Genomic DNA, 21,731 nt, shown 5'->3' on the forward strand with positions numbered 1-21,731 from the left:
TAGTCCCCTCCAGCTCTGGTCCCAAATTATCCAACTATTTATCACTTCTAAGGCGACATCCTCAGTCTAGAGATGCATTAGCACTGCACTGAACCACGGGGTTCCGATTGTGTGCCGAATAGGCTGGAGTAGATTTTCTATCACAGGCACTTAATTTTATCAAATGTGAAAGATTAAAAGATTCTGCCCGTTGCGGTTTATGAAACTGGATATTTAAATATGCATTTTCAGCGATAGGTTTAAATTTATTTTTTCTCTTTTATTCTACAGTGTTTTTACTGGACATTGGGAGAGCTCGGGGTGAGTCACTAATTATCACAATGCGCCATTATTACATGTTTAATTATATTTACAGTTATTTCTGGAGAGATACATTGATGGTATTATTTGCGAGAACGGGAAAAGATTTATCCGCAGTGTCCACATAGACATTCACTTAAAATGACAGAAGTATTGCCTAGTGTTGGCGCTTGGATTATGTAATCTGCAGTCATCCATCCGCCACTACTGAAACCATCCTCCCATCCCACCCCAAACACCAATCGTACAATAGCGTCTATTCGTCACCGTAATCTATTGGTTTGAAATAAGAAGCTTTTCGTGCCGTTCATGCTTGAGGAAGATGGTAAAAACTGCAACACCAAATTTGCATTAAGGTCAGAAACATCACCCATCGAGGAAGATATGTGGCATTGTTATACACATTTTCACAGCCTGTTTCTACCTCACTGGGTTAGAAGCGGTACGAAACTGATAGAAACCATTAAGTAAATCGTTAAAAATCATACGGATGTGGTTAAGATTTGTAAAAAGAAACATAGAAACATAAAAACTAGGAGCAAGACCATGTCATTCGGCCCTTCGATCCTGCTCCGCCATTCATCCTGATCTTTCCTTCCTTCCATATATCTTCATCCCTTTAGCCCCAAGACCTATTTAATTTATTCTTGAAATCTCACAAGGTTTTGGCCACAACTACATTTTGTGATACTGAATTCCACACACTCACCACCTCTGGATGAAGAAATTTTCCTCACATCAGTTCTAAAAGGTTTATCTCTTATCCTTAAACTATCACCCCTCGTTCTGGACTCCCCCACCATTGGGAACATTCATTCTGAATCTACCTTGTCTAACTCTGTTAGAATTTTAGAAGATTCTATTAGATCCTCTCTTACTCTTCTGAACTCCATTGAATATAATCCCAACCTTCCTCATCTCCCCTCATAGCGCAGACCTGCCAAGCCAGGAATCAGCCTAATAAAATGTTGCTGCATTCCCTCTATACCAAGGACATCCTTCCTCAGAGAAGGACACCAAAACTGCACACAATAGGCCGGGCATGGCCTCAACAACGCTCTATAAACTTGCAGTTAAACCACCCTATCCCACTGCTCAAATACTCTCGCGATGAAGGCCAACATACCATTTGCCTTCTTTACTGCCTGCTGTACCTGTGGGCTTACTTTCAACGACTGGTGCACGAGGACTTCAAGGTCTAGTTGAGCATACACTTCTCTCAATTTACACCCATTCATATAATAATCTATCTTCCTATTATTGCTACTAAAGTCGATAACCTTACATTTATCCATATTATACTGCATATGCCATGCAGATGCCCACACACTCAGTCTGTCCAAATCACGCGGAAGCATCTCTGCACCCTTCTCACAGCACACCTTCCCAACCAACTTTTATTCGTCGAATGCTTGGACATCATACATTCAGTTTCCTCTTTCTCCTAGCACAGATCCCCGTGGAACCCCACTAGTCACTTTTGCCAATCAGAAAAGGGCCCATGTATGCCAACCCTTTGATTCCTATCTGCTAACCAGCTTTCTATACATTTCAAGACATTACCTGCCATCCCGTGAGCTTTAAATTTACCTAGTAGTCTGTTCTGTGAGACCATAAGGAACGCCTTCTGAAACCCTAAATAAACCACACCCACTGGATCTCCTGAGTCAACTCTACTTGTTGTATCCTCAAAGCATTCCAATAGATTCATCAAATCTGAGTTAATGATCTGGTGAGTTAGTGATATTCATAACAATTGAAATGCCAGAAAATTTATTCATGCATGATTGTTATAAAGATCAATTTAATTCTTAAAATACTGCTGTGTTGTGTTGTACTTTATTCTGTACCAAATGTCCTGTAATGTCTCATGGCAGCTATTGCCACACAATAATTGGCTCAGACACACACCAATATGAGTAATGAGATACAGGCGATGGAAATCGAGATCAAAGTGAGTTTTTTCAGTGGGGATTTCAAGGAAATTTGAGTGGTCTCCTGGGAGGGTATGCCAGTAGCTATGTCCAGATTAACTGTAAGGCGGGCCACCCGTGCCGCGATATGTGGGATGCTTAGAACTTGGGAAATGTGCCGGATATTTGGGAAGCTGTGTGAGTTCACAAACACTAATTGGGACATTCCATGTGGACAATTTTAATCAGTTATCAGAAATTTTGAGCATCAATTGTTATGCGATATTTTGTTTCTAATTATATCCCCGGGCGTGGACGTCGACAGCTCGGCCGACATTTTTACTGCCTATGTACAATTGGCCTTCTTGAGCAGCGATGTTATTAGCTTACGCCCACAGTGCTGTTCAGAAAAAGTTGCAGCGTTTTGATCCAGCAACAGTAAGTGAACGACGATATGGGCCAAGGTTGTGATGGTGCAATGCTGGGAGGGGGACTTCTGCCCCTTTGCATTTGCTGCCCCTGCCTGTCTACATGAAAGCGCCCTTGAGTTTCAAAGGTGCTGTCAAAGGAGCTTTGGCGAGTTGCTGCAGTACATTTTGTAGATGGCACACACTGCTGTCACTGCCCGCTGATGGTGGAGTAAATGGATTTTGAAGATGGTTGATGGGGTACGAGTCAAGCCGTCTGCTTTGTCCTGGATGGTGTCGAGCTTTTTGGAGCTGACTCCATCAACGCAAGTCGAGCGCATTTAGTTATAGTTCTGACTTGAGCTTTGCAGCTATTGGCCATGATTTGGGACGACAGGATGTGAGTTACTTGTGACAGAATTCAAATTTGACCTGCTCTTGATGCCGTGCTGTTTGCATAGTTGGCCCAGTGCCGTATCTGGTTAATGGTAATCCCTAGCATGTTGGTAGTAGTGTTATGATTCGTAGTGTTATGATTCAGTTCAGAAACACCAAAATGTGTTATGATGTCCGCCTGGATCACACGTTTTGCAATTTTAGTTTGGCTGGGATAGAAAGATAGAAAAACTACAGCACAAAACAGGCCCTTCGGCCCCACAAGTTGTGCAGAACATATCGCTACCTTTTAGGCCTACCAATAACCCGCCATCTTATTAAGTCCCATGTACTCATCCAGGAGTCTCTTAAAAGACCCTATTGAGTTTGCCTCCACCACCACTGACGGCAGCCGATTCCACTCGCCCACGACCCTCTGTGTGATAAACTTCCCCCTAACATTTCCCCTGTACCTACCCCCCAGCACCTTAAACCTGTGTCCACTCGTAGCAGCCATTTCCACCCTGCGAAAAAGCCTCAGAGAGACAACCCGATCTATGCCTCTCAACATCTTATATACCTCTATTAGGTCTCCTCTCATCCTACGTCTCTCCGAGGAGAAAAGACCGTGCTCCCTCAGCGCATCCTCATAAGGCATGCCACTCAATCCAGGCAACATCTTTGTAAATAGCCGCTGCAACATTTCAATCTTGTCCACATCCTTCCTGTAATGTGGCGACCAGAACTGAGCACAGTACTCCAAGTGGGGTCTGAGGAGGGTCTTATATAGCTGCATCATTATCCCCGGACTCCTAAATTCAATCCCTCGATTGATAAAGGCCAGTACACCATACGCCTACTTAACCACCTCCTCCACCTGCGGGGTCGATTTTAGAGTCCTATGGACCCGGACCCCAAGGTCCTTCTGATCTTCTACAGCACTAAGAGTCTTTCCCTTTATATTGTACTCCTTTATCCCATTTGACCTGCCAAAATGGACCACTCCGCATTTATCTGGGTTTAAGTCCACCGGGGCCACTTCTCCACCCAGTCTTGCATCCTATCTATGTCCCTCTGTAACTTCTGACATCCCTCCAGACTATCCACAACCCCACCAACCTTCGTGTTGTCGGCAAACTTACCAACTCCACTTCCTCATCCAGGTCATTTATGAAAATGACAAACAGCAAGGGTCCCAGAACAGATCCCTGGGGCACACCACTGGTGACCGATCTCCATTTAGAAAAAGACCCATCTGGTCGGCTTATGATGAAAGTAAGGAGGTGTGGGATAGAGGGAAAGTTGGCCGATTGGATAGGTAACTGGCTGTCTGATCGAAGACAGAGGGTGGTGGTGGATGGAAAATTGTCGGATTGGAGGCAGGTTACTAGCGGAGTGCCACAGGGATCAGTGCTTGGTCCTCTGCTCCTTGTGATTTTTATTAATGACTTAGAGGAGGGGTCTGAAGGGTGGATCAGTAAATTTGCTGATGACACCAAGATTGGTGGAGTAGTGGATGAGGTGGAGGGCTGCTGTAGGCTGCAAAGAGACATAGATAGGATGCAAAGCTGAGCTGAAAAATGGCAAATGGAGTTTAACCCTGATAAACGTGACGTGATTCATTTTGGTAGGACTAATTTAAATGTGGATTACAGGGTCAAAGGTAGTGTTCTGAAGACTGGAGGAACAGAGAGATCTTGGAGTCCATATCCACAGATCCCTAAAGGTTGCCACTCAAGTGGATAGAGCTGTGAAGAAGGCCTAGAGTATGTTAGCTTTGATTAACAGGGGGTTGGAGTTTAAGAGCCGTGGGGTTATGCTGCAACTGTACAGGACCTTGGTGAGACCACATTTGGAATATTGTGTGCAGTTCTGGTCACCTCACGAGAAGAAGGATGTAGAAGCGCTGGAAAGAGTGCAGAGGAGATTTCCCAGGATGCTGCCTGGTTTGAAGGGTAGGTCTTATGAGGAAAGGTTGAGGGAGCTCGGGCTTTCTCTCTGGAGCGGAGGAGGCTGAGGGGAAGCTTAATAGAGGTTCATAAAACGATGAAGGGGATAGATAGAGTGAACGTTCAAAGACTATTTCCTCGGGTGGATGGAGCTATTACAAGGGGTCATAACTATAGGGTTCATGGTGGGAGATATAGGAAGGATGTCAGAGGTAGGTTCTTTACGCAGAGAGTGGTTGGGGTGTGGAATGGACTGCCTGCAGTGATAGTGGAGTCAGACACTTTAGGAACATTTAAGCGGTTATTGGATAGGCACATGGAGCACACCAGGATGATAGGGAGTGGGATAGCTTGATCTTGGTTTCAGATAAAGCTCAGCACAACATCGTGGGCCGAAGGGCCTGTTCTATTTTCTATACCCACTCTCTGCCTCCTTTGGGCAAGCCAGTTCTGGATCCACAGGGCAGCAGTCCCTTGGGTCCCATGCCCTCTCACTTTTTCTAGAAGCTTTGCATCGGGGATCTTATCGAACGCCTTGCTAAAATCCATATAAACCACATCTACCGCTTTCCCTTCGTCAATGTGTTTAGTCACAATGTCGAAGAACACCACCAGGTTCGTAAGGCACGATCTGCCTTTGACAAAGCCGTGCTGAGTATTCTTGAGCATACTAAACCTCTCTAAATGCTCATAAATCTTGTCCCTCAGGATCTTCTCCATCAGCCTACCAACCACTGAGGTTAGACTCACCAGTTGGTAATTTCCTGGGCTATCCCTATTCCCCTTCTTGAAAATAGGAACCACATCTGCAATCCTCCAATCCTCCGGCACCTCTCCCGTCTCTATCGACGACGCAAAGATCATCGCCAGAGGCTCTGCAATCTCTTCCCTCGCCTCCCACAGTAACCGGGGGTACATCCCACCCGGACCCGACGACTTATCTATCTTGATGCTATTCAAAGATTCCAGCACAACCTCTTTGTCAAAGTCCACATACTCAATCTTTTCAGTCTACCGCAACCCCGCAGTACATCCACCCAGGTCCTTCTCTTCTCTGAAAAACGCATGAGATATTTCACTTCAGGTATGATTCAAATTATTAACTAGGGAGCTTTAACCAATCAAAGCTCATTTAAGAATACAGTTAACATGTATAGAAAGAAAATTAGCAATACCTTTCACCAATTGCAAACAAGAAAAAGAAACAACCATGGTGTTGCATAAACCTTAAAAGCTAAATGCCGTTCCAACCAAACAAATCCCACATACAAGCCCCTTGCCACATGTTTAGCACAGAAAATAAGAACGCTCAGGTGATGCTGAGACTTAATACCTTGGACGGAGAACTGAAACTCTGACTTCCCAACCTTGCAACATCCAACAGCCCTCGTCATACTACAGACCAGCTTGAAGTCAGAACAGTTTCGCAAAACACCAGGAAGAGAGAGAGTAATAACTCTCGGTATTAGCTGGCAAACCACCAAAAGCAGAATTTTCACTCCAGGAAGGCCAGGTGACCTGCTTCCAACTGGCCAGCCAAATGTACAATTACGGAGAGAGTGAGAGAGAGAGACAAAAACACTGCTTTTCAGTCTGAAGTCCAACACCTTCTAACTAAAAGAGCAGCCAGCAACAATCGGAAAATGAAACCTTGAATTCACCATGAATAAGGCACCTCTCCAAAACACATGACCTGCCAACCAGTCGTAAGTGCCATGTCAGTGCATTGTATTCAGATTAAAAATAAACTAATCCCCATTTAAGCCATTGAAGTGGTAAGAAAAGGACTTCCAGCAGACAGCTCGGCAACAATGAAAACCCAAAGCTGCTGAACTGCAGAGAACATGATTCAAAACAAAAACATTCCTTAAAGACAGACTTTGGACACAGTAGGCGATTCAGCGATGGTATTTTCATTGAATGTCAAGTGGTGACGGTTGGATTATCTCTTCTTGAAGAGGACTTTTGACTGGCATATGTGTAGCACGAGAAGATCTTTGAATCATGGCTAATATAGTTAACGGCCTCATTACACGAAATGTTGAAGCGACGGGAAATGTTGGTATTTAAAACAGTTGGATCATAGGATTAGGAAGACTGCAGGTTTGCTTGATAAGCGGCAACAAGTTAATTTGTGAACGATCTGTCTGTGTTTTAGAAGTATTGCACGCAAACTCATACTTGCTGGTGTAGCTACATTAGGAAAACATGATATCTATTTGATCATTGAATTAATGAAGGAGGCCTGTCTTGGGTTTAGAATGCATATTTTCAATGCACCAAATGAATATCAAAATCTTTGCACCGCGTGCTCAAATAACCATGTCGGATCTGCAAAAGTGATATTATGGTGATAAAAGAGAACTGACTCACATAAAAGGAATGGATGGACCTTCAGTAGAGGAACAGGTCATAAAAGTCTCGAGACTTTGCTAAACCTATCCAAAACTCTATTTTAGCTTGATTGTGAATGTTGAGCATAGGCCTAAAGAGGCCATTTAAGTGAATACTTTCCATAAAATAAATTTCCTTTTGATAAAGAACATGGAGAATGACTTCAAACTAGCTGTTTCGTTATCAACAGGGGTTCATTTCGAAAGTGGCAGCATACTTACACACGTTAGACCGAAAGGATTTCAACCAATACTTATGGTACTATACATTTAAGTGGTTTCATAATTGCTTCAAGAGCCGGTCACATTATTTGATGGTGATGGCATTTGGCTTGTATGACAGGATTCTGCTTTAGTTTCATTTTCTACTCTATACAGCTAACAGCTCCTGTAATACATATGAAGTTGTTATTTTGAATCTACGTGTGCTAAACACATCATTCTTTCCTTTTGTTTATAGCCCACACCTCCTACCAGAGTTGGAATATTACACCGAAGCACTGATTGTTCATTTTTCTGCATATTCAGGTCGCCTTCCAAAGCCAGTCATAAGCTTGGATCCCATTTCGGGTTTTGCACTTGAAGGAGGGATCATCATCATTAAGTGTGGAGTTGACATCGATGGTCCCAAGTGTTTTAATATATTCAGAGGGGAATATATGATTTTCGAAGCTAAAACCGACTCAAATACATCTGCGGTCTTCACCAAACCTAACGTAACTTCCGAAGACAGAGGAAAATACCGTTGTGTCTATTTGCTGGTACTGAGTGGGGAACGATCGAGCAGTAGTAATGTTATAAGAGTAACTGTAATGGGTGAGTACAAAATATCCAACGAACAACGTTTTCCATCATATTTGCATGCATGTCGAAGATGGGTAGTGTAAGGAATTGCCCAACAATAAGACTGGTAAACGAAAAGGAGGTTTTATTTGTGAAAGAAAAAAAAACTGTTTCCAGAGGGCAGTGATAAGAAATCTTGTAAAGTCGCGACTCCCAGACTCCAACTGTCAATTCCAATTGGCAAGCAAACACCTCTGTGAGGTTGGTCTGATAGGTCATGTGATAGCTGATAACTCTCCCCACCACCCACCACTCCCCCCCCCCCCGACACCTCACCCCCCCTCCCCCGCCCTCCCACCCCTCATCCCAACAAAGGGGCACGTCACAAGATCCGTCTTAATGAATTCTTAAGGACTTCAAAATGAATATTTCACAGTAACAATAAAACTATTCACAATATTGCACAGCAAAGAGGAGATGTGGGGACTTGACTCAGTCTCTCAGTAAGTAAATCTATCTGGAGATCTTCTGATTCGTTTAGAGTGCTGTAATTAATTAACAGGTCCTTCTCCAGTCGATGTAGTTGCACTGAAATTATGCACAGCAGGAAGGCTTCCACTTTGCACACGTACTCTAGTGTCGGTAACCTTTCCAATTTCCACCGGAATTTTACTTGACCCTTTCTCTGGGATAAACGATTCAATCCCACTCACAATTGCTGCAGCCACTCTTAGACGTAGCAAGAACAGATTCCTCAACTAGTACTGTGCGCGCTTCTCCTCTCCTCTGGTGGTCTACATGCTTCTTCATTCTCTTGGAATATATGTCAAATAAGTCTGACCCTGGACCTGTCTTGGCCAGGATCATCCCAGCGACTCAAGTCGGACCAACATTGAAATTTCTTCCCTAAACTTAATCATTTACCTGAAAGGCCCTCTCAACTTTGGTGGAGTCACGATATCCCCCCCCCCCCCTCCCCCCGGCGTATGGTATTTTGCCTCTCACTTCCACGCATATTTGGAAATATTGGCCGGAATTCGCCCATCCCGCCTGCCATTGGAATTTTAGTGAGCGGGTTGCGGAGAATGTGAAACGCCATTGACGATCGAGCGGGAATTTCTGGCTTTTAAACCATCGTGGGCGGGGAATTCCGGCTATTGTGTCAATCTGGTCCAAAGACGTATTCCGAGGAACAATTCAGATGGGGAATAGCGCTGATCGAGGCCTGAGGAATTGCGTTAGTAGAAAACGGCCAGTTCAAGTTGTAAAGGTGCAGAGAACTGTTTTTTTTCACGGCAGATTTCAACGCCTGGAGGGCTTTTCCTGCTATCCCGTTGGCGGTTGGATGATAGGGGGGCTTTTTTTTGCTGCTGAATCCCATTGGTTTGCATGATGCGATTAAATTATTAGCTCAGAAATGCAATTCCATTGCGAGAGAGAACACTTCAAGCAAGCAACGTGTGGCGAACGCCTCCAGACGTTTGCCGATTTGGCTCGGGATGTTGTGGGTTCCATCTCATGACTATTCATACATTTCGATTGAACACCAATAATGATGAGAAAACTTCAGCCCATGAAGAACCCCATCACATCATCATAGCTTCCCGCTCACGGCGTGTTAGCCGTTCCGACGGGTGCGGAATTGCCAAGGGCGTAGACTTTGCTGTTCTTGACACTGGATACAGTGTGGAATAAAGGTTCTGATGTCTACATCTATCCCACGCCACCACAGATAACTGTAGCTAACATTTCCATTTCCATCCTACCGGGATGGGCACAATAAAATTCTAGCAATAGTATTTTCTGTGCAGGAGCAGGATGATAGTGTTTCCCCACAACACTAATCCATCACCATTACTCAGATCATCCTTACTGATTTCGAAAGATTAATATGGCTCGGACTTGTCAATATGCCAACCATGAAAGGCCATTCAACTGGCTCCAGCAAAATGGGGTCCACAACCTTATTTGAGGCACCGATACATGTAACGTGCCCAGAAAGTTGAGAGTGAGCAGAATTTCTTCGGGGACTTGTGGGATTGGAATGCTTTGTGGTATTCCAATCTCACAAGGAAGAAAGCTTAAGGCATCCACATCGCTTGATGTGGCTTATCTTCCAATGTATAGTTGTATTGCCATCAAATACAGGACCAAAGTCGCTGAAGAAATAGGGAAATGACTTTGTCCTCTCTAAACGAACCCAAAAGTGGTTTATGGTCGGTAATTATCATAGCTTTCAATTTGTAAATTTACTGCTGAATCTATTTTACACCAAAAATTATAGCTACGCCTTCTTTTTCGATTGCTGGATAGCCCCTCGCAGCATTTGATAGTGTTCACGAAATGAAAACGATAGATCTCTGCACCATCTTGTGCGACAATACCGCTCCTCCTGCCTCGGATAAAGCCTCACAATGAGGACTATTTGTTTCACCTCATCAAAATGGACCAAGAGACTTGAAGACAACAAAGCCATTCAAAGTCACTCAATTCTTTTAATTTATTCATTCCAGTACAACCTCCACTACTTCCTGAGAAGTGTATGCAAAGGCGCTAGCAACGTGGGCAGGTTGGTGATAATTGGTCCCTAATAGTTCACCATGCTTACGATTGAATTAAGTTCTGATGCATTTCTGGGGGCTGGGGCTCCATGGATAGTCTTATCCTTTAATTCCATTGGATGTAATCCCTGAGCGTTGACCCCGAATCTCTGCTACCTTGGATTGTGGGCTTGTGCCTTACTTTTGCTTCTTCTAATCTTTTCAACACTTCCTCGAAATTTGCCAAGTGTTATTCTGCAGAAGCTCCGGTAAACATGCATCGTCCTAATCGACAGAATCCTTGGACAGCTCCTGTAACAATCTTTCAAGGGTTCCGGTGGAATATGGTGCATGCCAATAATACTCACAACGTTTATATTGTTATAAATCTTTATCGATTGTTAGGAATTCGCGAAATTTCTCATCTAACTCTATCTGCCGATAAGCATGACTCATGTCAAATTTGGTATAAGTTTTACAGCTTGGTTCATGGTTAGTTTATAATCTCTGCATATCCTGACAAGCTGGTAACCTGGTGTTGTTAAAACACTTATCCTGACAAGTCCAGACCGCCTGATGGAGGCAGCCTACTTAGCAAACTGCGCAGTCTCAGTCATTCCTAAATCCTCCAGACACTTCACACATCATGCTTTGTCGTGTAAAGCATAGGACATTGGACCAGATCAGTAGAAATTCTGTGTTGCCTCAACATAAACGTAGATTGCAACCTTACTACTTCAAACTAGAAGGAAGCTTGGCATTCACTATTTTTTGCGGTAATATTTCTTGGAGGGGTTGTGATTCAAAGGAATTTTTTTACTGACGTACACCAGATGACATAACAAAAATTCAGCTTCGCCTCGTTGCCAAATGTAATGATTGCAGGGAAATAGTGAACAGCTATGCGGACAGGACGTGTAGTTTGAAAACAAAGAGAACTATAAACATAGCACAGATATAAGAAAGGTCGGAAACGCAACAATTACCGCACCCCAACTGTCGACTCCGACTGTGAAACAATCGCCCCGCAACGATTGGGCCGATGGATTATTTGATTGGTACTGTGATTGGTTGTACGAGTTTAATACAGCTGGATTCGGCAACTGCAGCAAAGTTTAAAGAACATTGCTGCAATTTGGAGTCAAGCAACACAATGGCAAGTAAATTGCATCTGAGAGTCCAGAGGTGTGCAGGTTAGGTGGATTGACCATGATAAATTGCTCCTTCTGACCAGAGATGTCGAAGTTGGTTGGCCATGGCTAATGCGTGGGATTGGGAGGAGAGGAGGGATTAAGTGGATTGCTTTATATTAGAGTTGGTGCAGAATCGATGGACCACATGGCACATCTTTTTGCGCTGTACTCATTATTTTATCCAATTTGTTTATTATATATATATATTCGTTTTCAGCAGGAATCAAAGCACCGTTAACCATCCTTCATTCAGCTGCTGTTGACATTATTACAGGCGCGAGTCTGAGCATGTCATGCACGACTGCCGGTAATGGTCAGTGTTTTTACTACCAAAATTATGACGACGCAGTTTCCAACTTCCAAATTGCAGAAGAAAGGAGCAACGCTACAGTTTCCATAACAAATCTAAGCTTTTGCGACGAGGGCAACTACACGTGCCAGTGCCTCATTGAAGTGAACGGTGCAATGGTGTACTCAGCCCGCAGTAACTTAATGCAAATCACAGTATCAGGTCAGTTCATTGGTCGGTGATGTGTTCTATTTATTGAGGGCTACATTTCATTTATTTCCTCTCAATCAAAAGGGCGATGAGAAAAATTTGAAAAGATCAAGTCTGGGATACCTGCAGCGATTTTTTAAAAAATGTACTTCAGCATGAAAAGAAACAACTTGCTGAGCAAAAATAGGGGTAACAAATAAATATGGGGGTGAGAGTGCAATACGGTGATAGTTTGTACATTCACCTCACTCACTAGCTTAGCCCGATCGATCACTTGCAGCCATTTTAAGGGTGGAAGAGAGTGCATGGTTGTGGGTATGGGTGAGAGTGAATAACAACCCTGAGACTGCGAGTGAGGCAAAATTATGAACACAATCTGTTCCCACCCTCTCTTACACGCTCACATTCATTCAGTCTCTAAAACTCCCACCCACAAACATTTCACCCTCCCCTATACAGTTTGAGCCCGTCCTGCCTTCTGCTCCCCTGAATCTCTCTGAACACCACCCTCATATTCTCTCACCTCTCAGAATTTGTCAACACCGACCGTTACACTCTCACAACCTCTCCCAAAATGCTCACATTTGCTATTCCAATAATCCTCTCACCCACACAATAACCTCACAATTACAACCGGCTCACACTTTCCTTCACTTCACCTCAGTGAAGTAACGCTCTTCCGCCTCTGATGAATGATCTTCCCCTTGTTTATCACTTGAGAGGTTCTTCTGCTTCCCACTTTTCAGTAGACGTGACTACGCCGACTTCTTCCAGGATGCACCTCAGTGAAGTCGCTCTGCCACCTCTGCATCTCACAACCTGACATTGATTGCCTCTCGGATTAGTTTACGAATAATTGCACATATGTTCAGAACACAGGGCGAGACAGTAAGAACTCACGTTTCGAGTCCAAATGAGTTAATGGCTCAGTTTCGTTCATAGGCAGTGAAATAGCTTTTAAGCGCAGCTACCTGCCAAGTATTGTACACATTGGCATCCAATATACGCACGGCAATGTTCCGCAGCTCCAATGCAAACGTAAAACATTTGTTTGGTGATGTTATTTCAGAGATATTTATTACACAATGAATCCTGAGAGAACTCCCTGTGATTTGTATATTCGACATGATGTTATTTATTACAAACCTCAACGGGAATACATTCGTAAGATTGTAGAAACAAGGAGAGGTAGGACATTCGAGCCTGCTCCCCAGTTCATTATACTCATGGATGATCATCCAACTCAGTAACATGTTCCCCGACCTACCCCCACCCCTCAACCCCACGCTTCCCATATCCTTTGATTCATTTTGCCCCAAGAGCTCATATCTCACGACGTCTCGCTCCTACTGTGTAACGCAACACGCAATAGAGTAATTAATATCCGATTAACATGTTTCAAGTCTCGGCCTTGCGCACAAACCTCCTGGCTCAGAAAAGCGATTGTAAATGTAGGCTGACAATAAAATAACACGCTGTGACCTTCTCCTAGGCTAGTAACAGGCGTTTTGGAATATCTCTTCATGTTTTTGAACACATGTCTATTCAGCACTATTGCTGGTATACTGTGAGGACGCACAGCTTTTGCAGTATCCAGTGCGTTCAGCCGTTTCTTGATATCAGATGGGGTGAATGGAATTGGCTGAAGACAGCTGATCTGTGATGTTGGGGCCACGGGGGGAGGAGGAGATAGTCATCCAATCGGTACTTTCAGCTGAGGACTGTTGCCGAATGCTTCAGTTTTATATTTTCTCGTGATGTGCTGTGCTCCCCAATCGTTGAAGATGGGGATATTTGTGGAGGCTGCTCCTCCGGCGAGTTGTATAATTGTCCAAAATCATTCATGACTGGATGTTGCAGGACCCAAGAACTTATACCTGACCCGTGGGTTGTGGAACTGCTTAGCTCTGTCTATAGTTTGTTGTTGGGACGCAAGTAGGCCTCTGTTGTAGTTTCAGTAGCTTGTCACCTCGTTTGAAGGTGTGCCTGTGCTGTTCCTGATATGCCCTCCTGCACACTTCATTGACAACTTTGGTTCTAGATAATCCATATGAATGACAGGCTGTTAAGAAGTTGTGCAGGATCCCGAAAGAGTCATGTTGTAGACTTCTCAGTGCTGTTATTGTGGCAAAGTGGTGGACCATGGGCTGATACAACATGATGGTCTGATGTCTTAACTTTATTATGGGTTGTGGTTTTAAACGGCAATCAAATGCTGAGGTTTGAATGCAACAACCACAATTAGGGGATTATCACAGTAACTTCACTGCAGAGTCAATGTAAGACTACTTGTGACTCTAAGAAATAATAAACTTATATATTCAAAACAACAACAACAGATGTGTTGTGGGAGATTATTAAACCTGCATCAATAAGAAAATGAAACTACTGCAAAGGCCTGGGAAAGATCCCGATGACATCACAATCAAATCATGTGACTGGCTCTTAAAGTAATTATGCAACTACTTAAATATATAACAAAGGGGATGTCAGATCACATACCGTGCACTCCAGAGTCAGGGGTGCGAGCTATGTTCCCAGGGCAGTATTGACTGCGAAATTGCAAACGTTTATCGTTCAGTGGAGCTACTATTGCATGTTTAATTGTAGTGTCTATCCAGTTGTCGCTGTACTGGAAGTAATTGAACTACTAAGTAACGAATACGAAGTTCCCTGAATCTCATCAACCACAGAATCATTGAACCTACAGTGCAGATGGAGGCCATTCGGCCCATCGAGTCTGCACCGAACGCAATCCCACCTCAACCCTACCCCCATAACCTCATGCACTTAACCCAGCTAGTCTCCCTGCCACTCAGGGGCAATTTACCATGGCCAATCCACCTAACCCGCACAGCTTTGGGAGGAAACTGGAGCACCCGCAGGAAACCCACGCAGACACAAGGAAATGTGCAAACTCCACACAGACAGTGACCCAAGCCGGGAATCGAAACCGGTTCCCGGTGCTGTGAGGCAATAGTGCTAACCACTGTGCAACCGTGCCGCCCTAGACTTCTAATTGGATGTGTGTCTGCTTAATTTGTATGCCGTGTATATGTACGCCTTGTCTGCTTAATTTGTTCGAACAGCAGGATTTCAAGCACGCTGGTTACAAATTCGTATTGAGTGGTGCTCGGAATTGTTGGTCTTGTATAGGCCACCTGACACACACCTCCCGTAACATTAAATTCCACAGCTGTCTCGACAATTAAATGTGGCACGCTGCAGCCCCCGAACCAATTGACTAGCCCTTCCCCTTTCTTGTTTCTGACCGCCCAGAACAGAGAAATAATCCTTCGGCAGAGAGGACTGGTAAGTAGACCATGCAGTTCGTTACTATAATATATTGAAGTGTATTTTCCTTGAACCAACAATTTTTGCACAAGTTGTAGATAATAGGATTGTATGCTGCACTGATAGAAAACATGTTGCAGTGCTGACTTACACTTTTTTTGTGCGCCATCACAATACTCATTACCATTTCGTTGCACTCTGCTAGAATTAGTGTGCATTTTATTTCAGGAGAAGTAGGTATCGCTGACAAGGCTAGCATATCCATATTTTCGATCTAATTAAGTGGCAATTTCAGAGAGAATCTTTACAACATGTAATAAACATTGTGATGACCACTTGACACACCATTGCGTTCAAGGCACTGATCCAAGTGCTTGAAAATTGGATTAGAATGGATAGGTGCCGAATGGACGGAGAAGTCAAGATGGACCAAAGGGCCTCTGTCTGTGCTGACTCTATGGGGGCAGTCATATATTGCATTATGCCGGCCGATGGGTGGGCGGGCGAACGTGTATGATTGTGCCAAAACGAAGAAATCACGTTCGCGCCCTCCTGGCCTCTTGCGGTTTTATTGGCACTGAATATCGGCGAGGTCAGCATCGTGCCCATTTACGGTTAGAAGCTGAATAAATTATTTATCTCAAATTTGACAAGAGGCGAGGCCTGGGGGCGGGACCTACTGGGGCTGGGCCAGATGGGGGCGGCCGGTCGCTGGGAGGCGGGGTTGCTGCCTCTCTGCATTGGGACCGGTGTGGGGAGAGTGCAGGGAACAGCTGACCATTCTGCATTGGGACCGGTATCGGTAAAGTGGGGGGTCATGCTGCATTGGGATCGGTGGGGGTAGGGAGGGGGCTGACCAGCTGGCCATGGGGGAAGTGGGGTGGGGTCGCGCCAGCGATCCTGGGGTGCTCGGGCCGGCAGTCGCCGCGGAGGGGTCGGGCAAGTGACCATGGTGGGGGGCGGGGGGGAGGGGGCGGGGAGGACGGATGGGGTTCGGTCGGCCATGGTGGGGAAGGGAGGCGGGCATCGATCCGGGTGGATGGCTGTCTCGATAGGCCACAGGCCTCCGAGAAAGCTGGAGATTTGATGTGTTTGTGAGGCTGGCTGCTTTGTGGAGGCTCTGGAGGGAAGCTGAAAGCAGCAGAGACTCAGTGACAGGACTCTGCGATGGAGACCTGCACATGCACAATGACGCCCTCTGCTGTTCTCTGCCAGCGTTCAGACGAGATAAGCCCTGTCCCCGCCTCTGCAGGCGAGGAACCGTTTCTATTGATTGTTCATGCACGAAATAATAGGATAGCAGTTATGAATTCGCCCAAAAACGGATTTGCATCTCTCCCATTTTCCCGCCCATTCTGGACTCAGATTTGTTTTCGTAAAATCGACCTCTGCGGCAGCTAGCAGTCAGCCACATTGCTGTGCGTCAGGAATCGCACGTCGGCCAGATTGGGGAAGGATGGTAGATTTATTCATCTGAAATGTCACCAGCAAACTGAATGATTTCTTGAAAGCTGGTGGGCGTTTCATGGTCCACATCCCTGAGGTCGGCTTTATATTTCAGATTTATTAACTGACTTTACATTCCATCGGCTGCAGCCGTGAGGCTTGGGCCCTAGTGCATCGGGCCTGTGAGTCACTGAGATGGGCTGTCAAATCGAGACTTCATGAATTGGCTGGCTCTTACACTGAGATTTGAACGCAATTTCCCAAACTAAAAGTCTAGGGCTCTTCTTTGGTCATTTGTGAACATTTGTATTATATCACCACCTCAGCCCATCTCGCAGAATAATAACTTAAGTAAAGATGCTGACCTGGGTGCTCCCAAAACGTACGTGGCAAATGTTTGAAGGCAGGTTTCAATTAATTCTTCCTACGATGTGACGCCACTGACTGGGCCAGAATAAATTGCCCATTCCTAATTGCCCTGGAACTGAATGGCGTAAAGGCCATTTCAGAGGGACATTTCAGAGTCATTAATTTGCTGTGGACCTGGAGTCACATGCAGGCAAGATATTGTGAGGACAGCTGGCTAACTCCTCTAAAGGACGTAGAAACATAGAAACATTCATAGGAGCATAGAACATTGGAACAGGAGAAGGCCACTCGGCCCTTCGAGCCTGCTTCACCATTAATTATGATCGTGGATGATCATCCAACTTAGTGGCTAATTGCGCCTCCCACCGCATATCCTTGGATCCGTCCCCCTCCCCCCAAGGGTTATATCAATTGCTTCTTGAAATATTCAATATTTTGGCCTCAACTATTTCCTCTGGTCGCAAATTCCATCGGCTGACAGTGTCTGGGTGAAGAAATTTCTCTTCATCTCTGTCCTAACAATCTACCCTGTATCCGTGCATGTGACCCCTGGTTCCGGACACTCCCACCGTCTGGAACATTCTTCTTGCATCTACCCTGTCTAGTCCTGTTACAATTTTATAAGTTTAAATGAGGTCCTCCCTCATTCATCTGAACCCCAACGAATGCAATCTGAACCGACTCAGTCTCCCCTCACGTGTCAGTCTGGCCATCCCAGGTATCTTGAACCAAATGGGTTTTTATAACAATCGACAATGGTTTGTTGAATTCAAATTTCACCAGATGCCATGCCAGAATTCGAACCATTTTACTGGAACTTTGCCCTAGGTGTCTGCATTATTAGACCTTTGACAATTTCAATATGAGACTCATTCCCAGCGAAAAAAATATATAATATTATCATTGTTATAATTTCTTCCGTACTATTTCTACAATAATTGCAAAATACTCTACTGTTTTTTTCTCCAGATTATAATCTTATTTTGGCATTCAGTTTCGTTTGTACAGCATTAATAGTTCTCATTCTAATCGCTGCATTACTGGGTGCGATCCTACCAAAATGGAGTAAGTAAACACAAATCTTAAACAGCAATGTTAATAGAAGACATGCAGTTTGCTGCAATCTTCGCACTCTTCCTTGGAAGATAAAAGAAAACAAACATAACTGAAGGATTCACACGTGATGAATTCGCCAAAAGCAAGATCCTTCCACATTCATAACTATTGCAGTATCACTGATCGGGTGGCCAGTTCTACAGAGATACGGTGGGGTAAGAAGGAGGTGGGGTAGAATGGGGAAGCGGGTCCAGAATGGATGCATTACTGTATTGGTGGTGCTGGTCAGGATTGGTGGATTGCATACACACCAGAAACAAGTACCCTGGTCCATGGTCCGTTCAGTGACTCGGTCACGGTGCACGCCTGCAGTTTCTCGTCACAACCTGTGAATGTTTCCATTACACCAAATGGTCAGATTTGATAAATGGCAGGTGATAGATATCAAGGAACAACTGACTATTGTACTGGGCAAAAAACCAGGACAGAAATGAGGAGACAGAGTGATTCTCATCTGAAAAACATTTCCTGAAAATAATAGAAACATAGAACATGGTAGCAGGAGTAGACCGTTCGGCCCTTCGACTCTACCCCGCAATTCATTATGATCATAATTGGTCATCCAACTCAATAGCTTGATCCTACATTGTCCCAATATTTTTAGATCTCCTTCGCTCCAAACCCTATGTCTAACTCTGTATTGAAGACATGCAGTGCTTTGACCTCAGTTGCTTTCTGTGGTAACAAATTCCAGAGGCTCACCACGCTCTGGATGAAGAAATTTGTCCTTATCTCAGTCCGAAATGTTTTACCCGGTATCCTTAGACTATGACCTCTGGTTCTCTATTCCCCCATCATGGGGAACATTCTTCCTGCATCTACCCTGTCTCGCCGTGTTATTTTATTTCAGTTTCATTGAGGTCCCCACCCATTCGGCTCCGCCCCACTCATTCTTCGAACTCCAACCATTATAATCCTTACAAACTGAATCCCTACATTTACGTCAGTCTTACCATCACAGGAATCAGTTGTGGTAAACCTTCTCTGCTCTCCATTTATAACAAGAGCTTTTCCTCAGATAAGGAGACAAAATTCCAGGTGTGGTCTCACCAAGATCCTCTGTAATTGCCGCACACAGTCCTGCTCCTGCACTCAATGCACAGGTAGATCTGAAATTAAGTTCTCACACGTATTTTGATGCTTGCATATATAGAAATTCAACTAATGTACCATTGAAGAAGTTCAGTGTTGATAATCCATGACTGGAAGTTGGTAAATTAGCATTTTAAGGGGAACATGATTTTAAAGAGGGTGTACATTATTCAATGTTGATAAAATGTAAAGAGTTATAATTGTGCATTATCTTGTTCCAGAAATTGCCCTGGCCCAATCACCTAGCCCAGACGAAAATGTGAGTATGCAGCCCTCTCATTTGAAGTTTGCACTTTAGTACTTAATATTTGCTGCGCACCTGATTCTAAGAATCTCAAAAAGATAGGGTGAGGACCAGTGAATTTCTGTAGAGAGCGTTGGTGAGGCCACTCTTGGAGTATTTTGTGCAGTTCTGTTGTCCTTATCTGAGGACGAATGTCTTGCTATAGAGAGGTTGCAGCAAAGGTTTACCAGGCTGATTCCTGGGAGGGTAGGACTGTCATATGAGCAGAGAGTAAATCGGTTAGGCTCATATTCTTTGGAGTTTAGAAGAGTGAGAAGTGATCGCATATAACTACAGAAGCTATGATTTCAAGAAGAAATTAGAAATAGGCCTGGACTAAAGTGATCAAGGGATATGGGGAGAAGGCGGAATTAGGGTATTGAATTTGATGATCAGCCATGATCATAATGAATGGTGGAGCAGGCTCGAAGGGCCGAATGGCCTACTCCTGCTTATATATTCTATGTATGTTTCTGAATGAATTGACAAGTAATGGTGAATGGATTTAGTTGTGTGCAAACGTACTGATGACAATATGTTGGAAATACATTTTGCACCGTTTCTGACTTTCTTTTCATTCAATTAGCTGTTTGTTTTTTTCTTGGTTATGATCCATAAAGCTGATCAAACAGAGGACATGTTGTGACCAAATCATCAATCTTCGTCTGATTTCCCTGTCAAATCAAAACACACAGAGTGTCCTAAAGAATATATTTTGCAAATTTGAACACGAATATCTTTTGATGTAGACAAAGCAGGAGCAAATTCTAAACACCAGGCAAAGGAATAATTCATGCCGGTTTCTTGGTTAATTCAAAAGTTGTTGCTACTGATTTAACGTGTTTCTGAATTGAGATTACCAACAATTGAACACATGGTGAACTGTTGTTCTATCTACCAGGACTGTTTTCCATAACAGTTGTGAGAAGGCATTTCACATTGCATCATGGAAAAATAATTGCAACAACCCGAGCTTCCAAATTCTGAAACGGTTAGGAAAATAGCGGGAGTAGTAAATGGATAGGGTTACAGGGAAAGAGCCCAGGAAAGATGACCTGTCGGAGAGTCGGTGAAAACTGGATGGGCCGAATGGCATCCTTCTGCATGGTATGGATTCTGTGATTCTGTGATGATAATGGATCAACATATTTCATACAACATTGGAAATGCCCAAGGATTTTATGAGCACATTATATTTATATTATTAACCAAGTTTAATCTATTCCAATTATCTGTGTTCTGTAGATTTATATAGCTCTCCCTTCTCTTTTATGTTAAAAGCAACACTTCCATTTCAAACAATTAATAATTGACATTAGATAAAAGCAAATTACTGCAGATGCTGGAATGATAAACCAAAAGAGAAAATGCTGGAAAATCTCAGCAGGTCTGGCAGCATCTGTAAGGAGAGAAAATTACTGACGTTTCGAGTCCAGATCACCAAAGGGTCATTTGACAATGGGTCATCTGGACTCAAAACGTCAGCTCTTTTCTCTCCTTCCAGATGCTACCAGACCTGTTGAGATTTTCCAGCATTTTCTCTTTTGGATATTCGACATTAGGCAGATTCAGAAACGTCCAGGAAGAAAAGCTCAAGTCAAGATGAATATTTCCTTGAGTACAATTAATTCATGACCATAGCATAACTGGTTATCTAATGAATAATAAAAGCAAAATAGTGCGGAAAATGGAAATCTGAAATAAAGACTGAAGACGGTGAATACACTCAGCAGATCTGGCAGTATGTGTTGAGAGAGAAGAAAAGTCAATATTTCGAGT

General features: G+C 43.9%; 1 protein-coding gene across 3 annotated transcripts in view; it reads left to right on the top strand.

Annotated features, from left to right (window-relative positions):
- Positions 1–21,731, top strand: part of LOC144493892 (uncharacterized) — an 86,534-nt gene that overhangs the window by 48,782 nt on the left and 16,021 nt on the right. For 2 of the 3 annotated variants that reach the window (XR_013497805.1, XM_078213478.1), the window contains exons 2-6: positions 271–300; positions 7,866–8,153; positions 12,071–12,364; positions 18,431–18,526; positions 19,891–19,928. Coding sequence is in view for 1 of the 3 variants with exons in the window: in XM_078213478.1 (XP_078069604.1) it covers positions 271–300; positions 7,866–8,153; positions 12,071–12,364; positions 18,431–18,526; positions 19,891–19,928 (746 nt within the window). In the remaining 2 variants the exon portion in view is untranslated. The remainder of the gene's footprint in view (positions 1–270; positions 301–7,865; positions 8,154–12,070; positions 12,365–18,430; positions 18,527–19,890; positions 19,929–21,731) is intronic. The other variant, XR_013497806.1, reaches the window with a different exon arrangement.

The sequence above is a fragment of the Mustelus asterias genome, chromosome 5 (genome assembly GCF_964213995.1).
Source record: "Mustelus asterias chromosome 5, sMusAst1.hap1.1, whole genome shotgun sequence".
Lineage (NCBI taxonomy): Eukaryota > Metazoa > Chordata > Chondrichthyes > Carcharhiniformes > Triakidae > Mustelus > Mustelus asterias.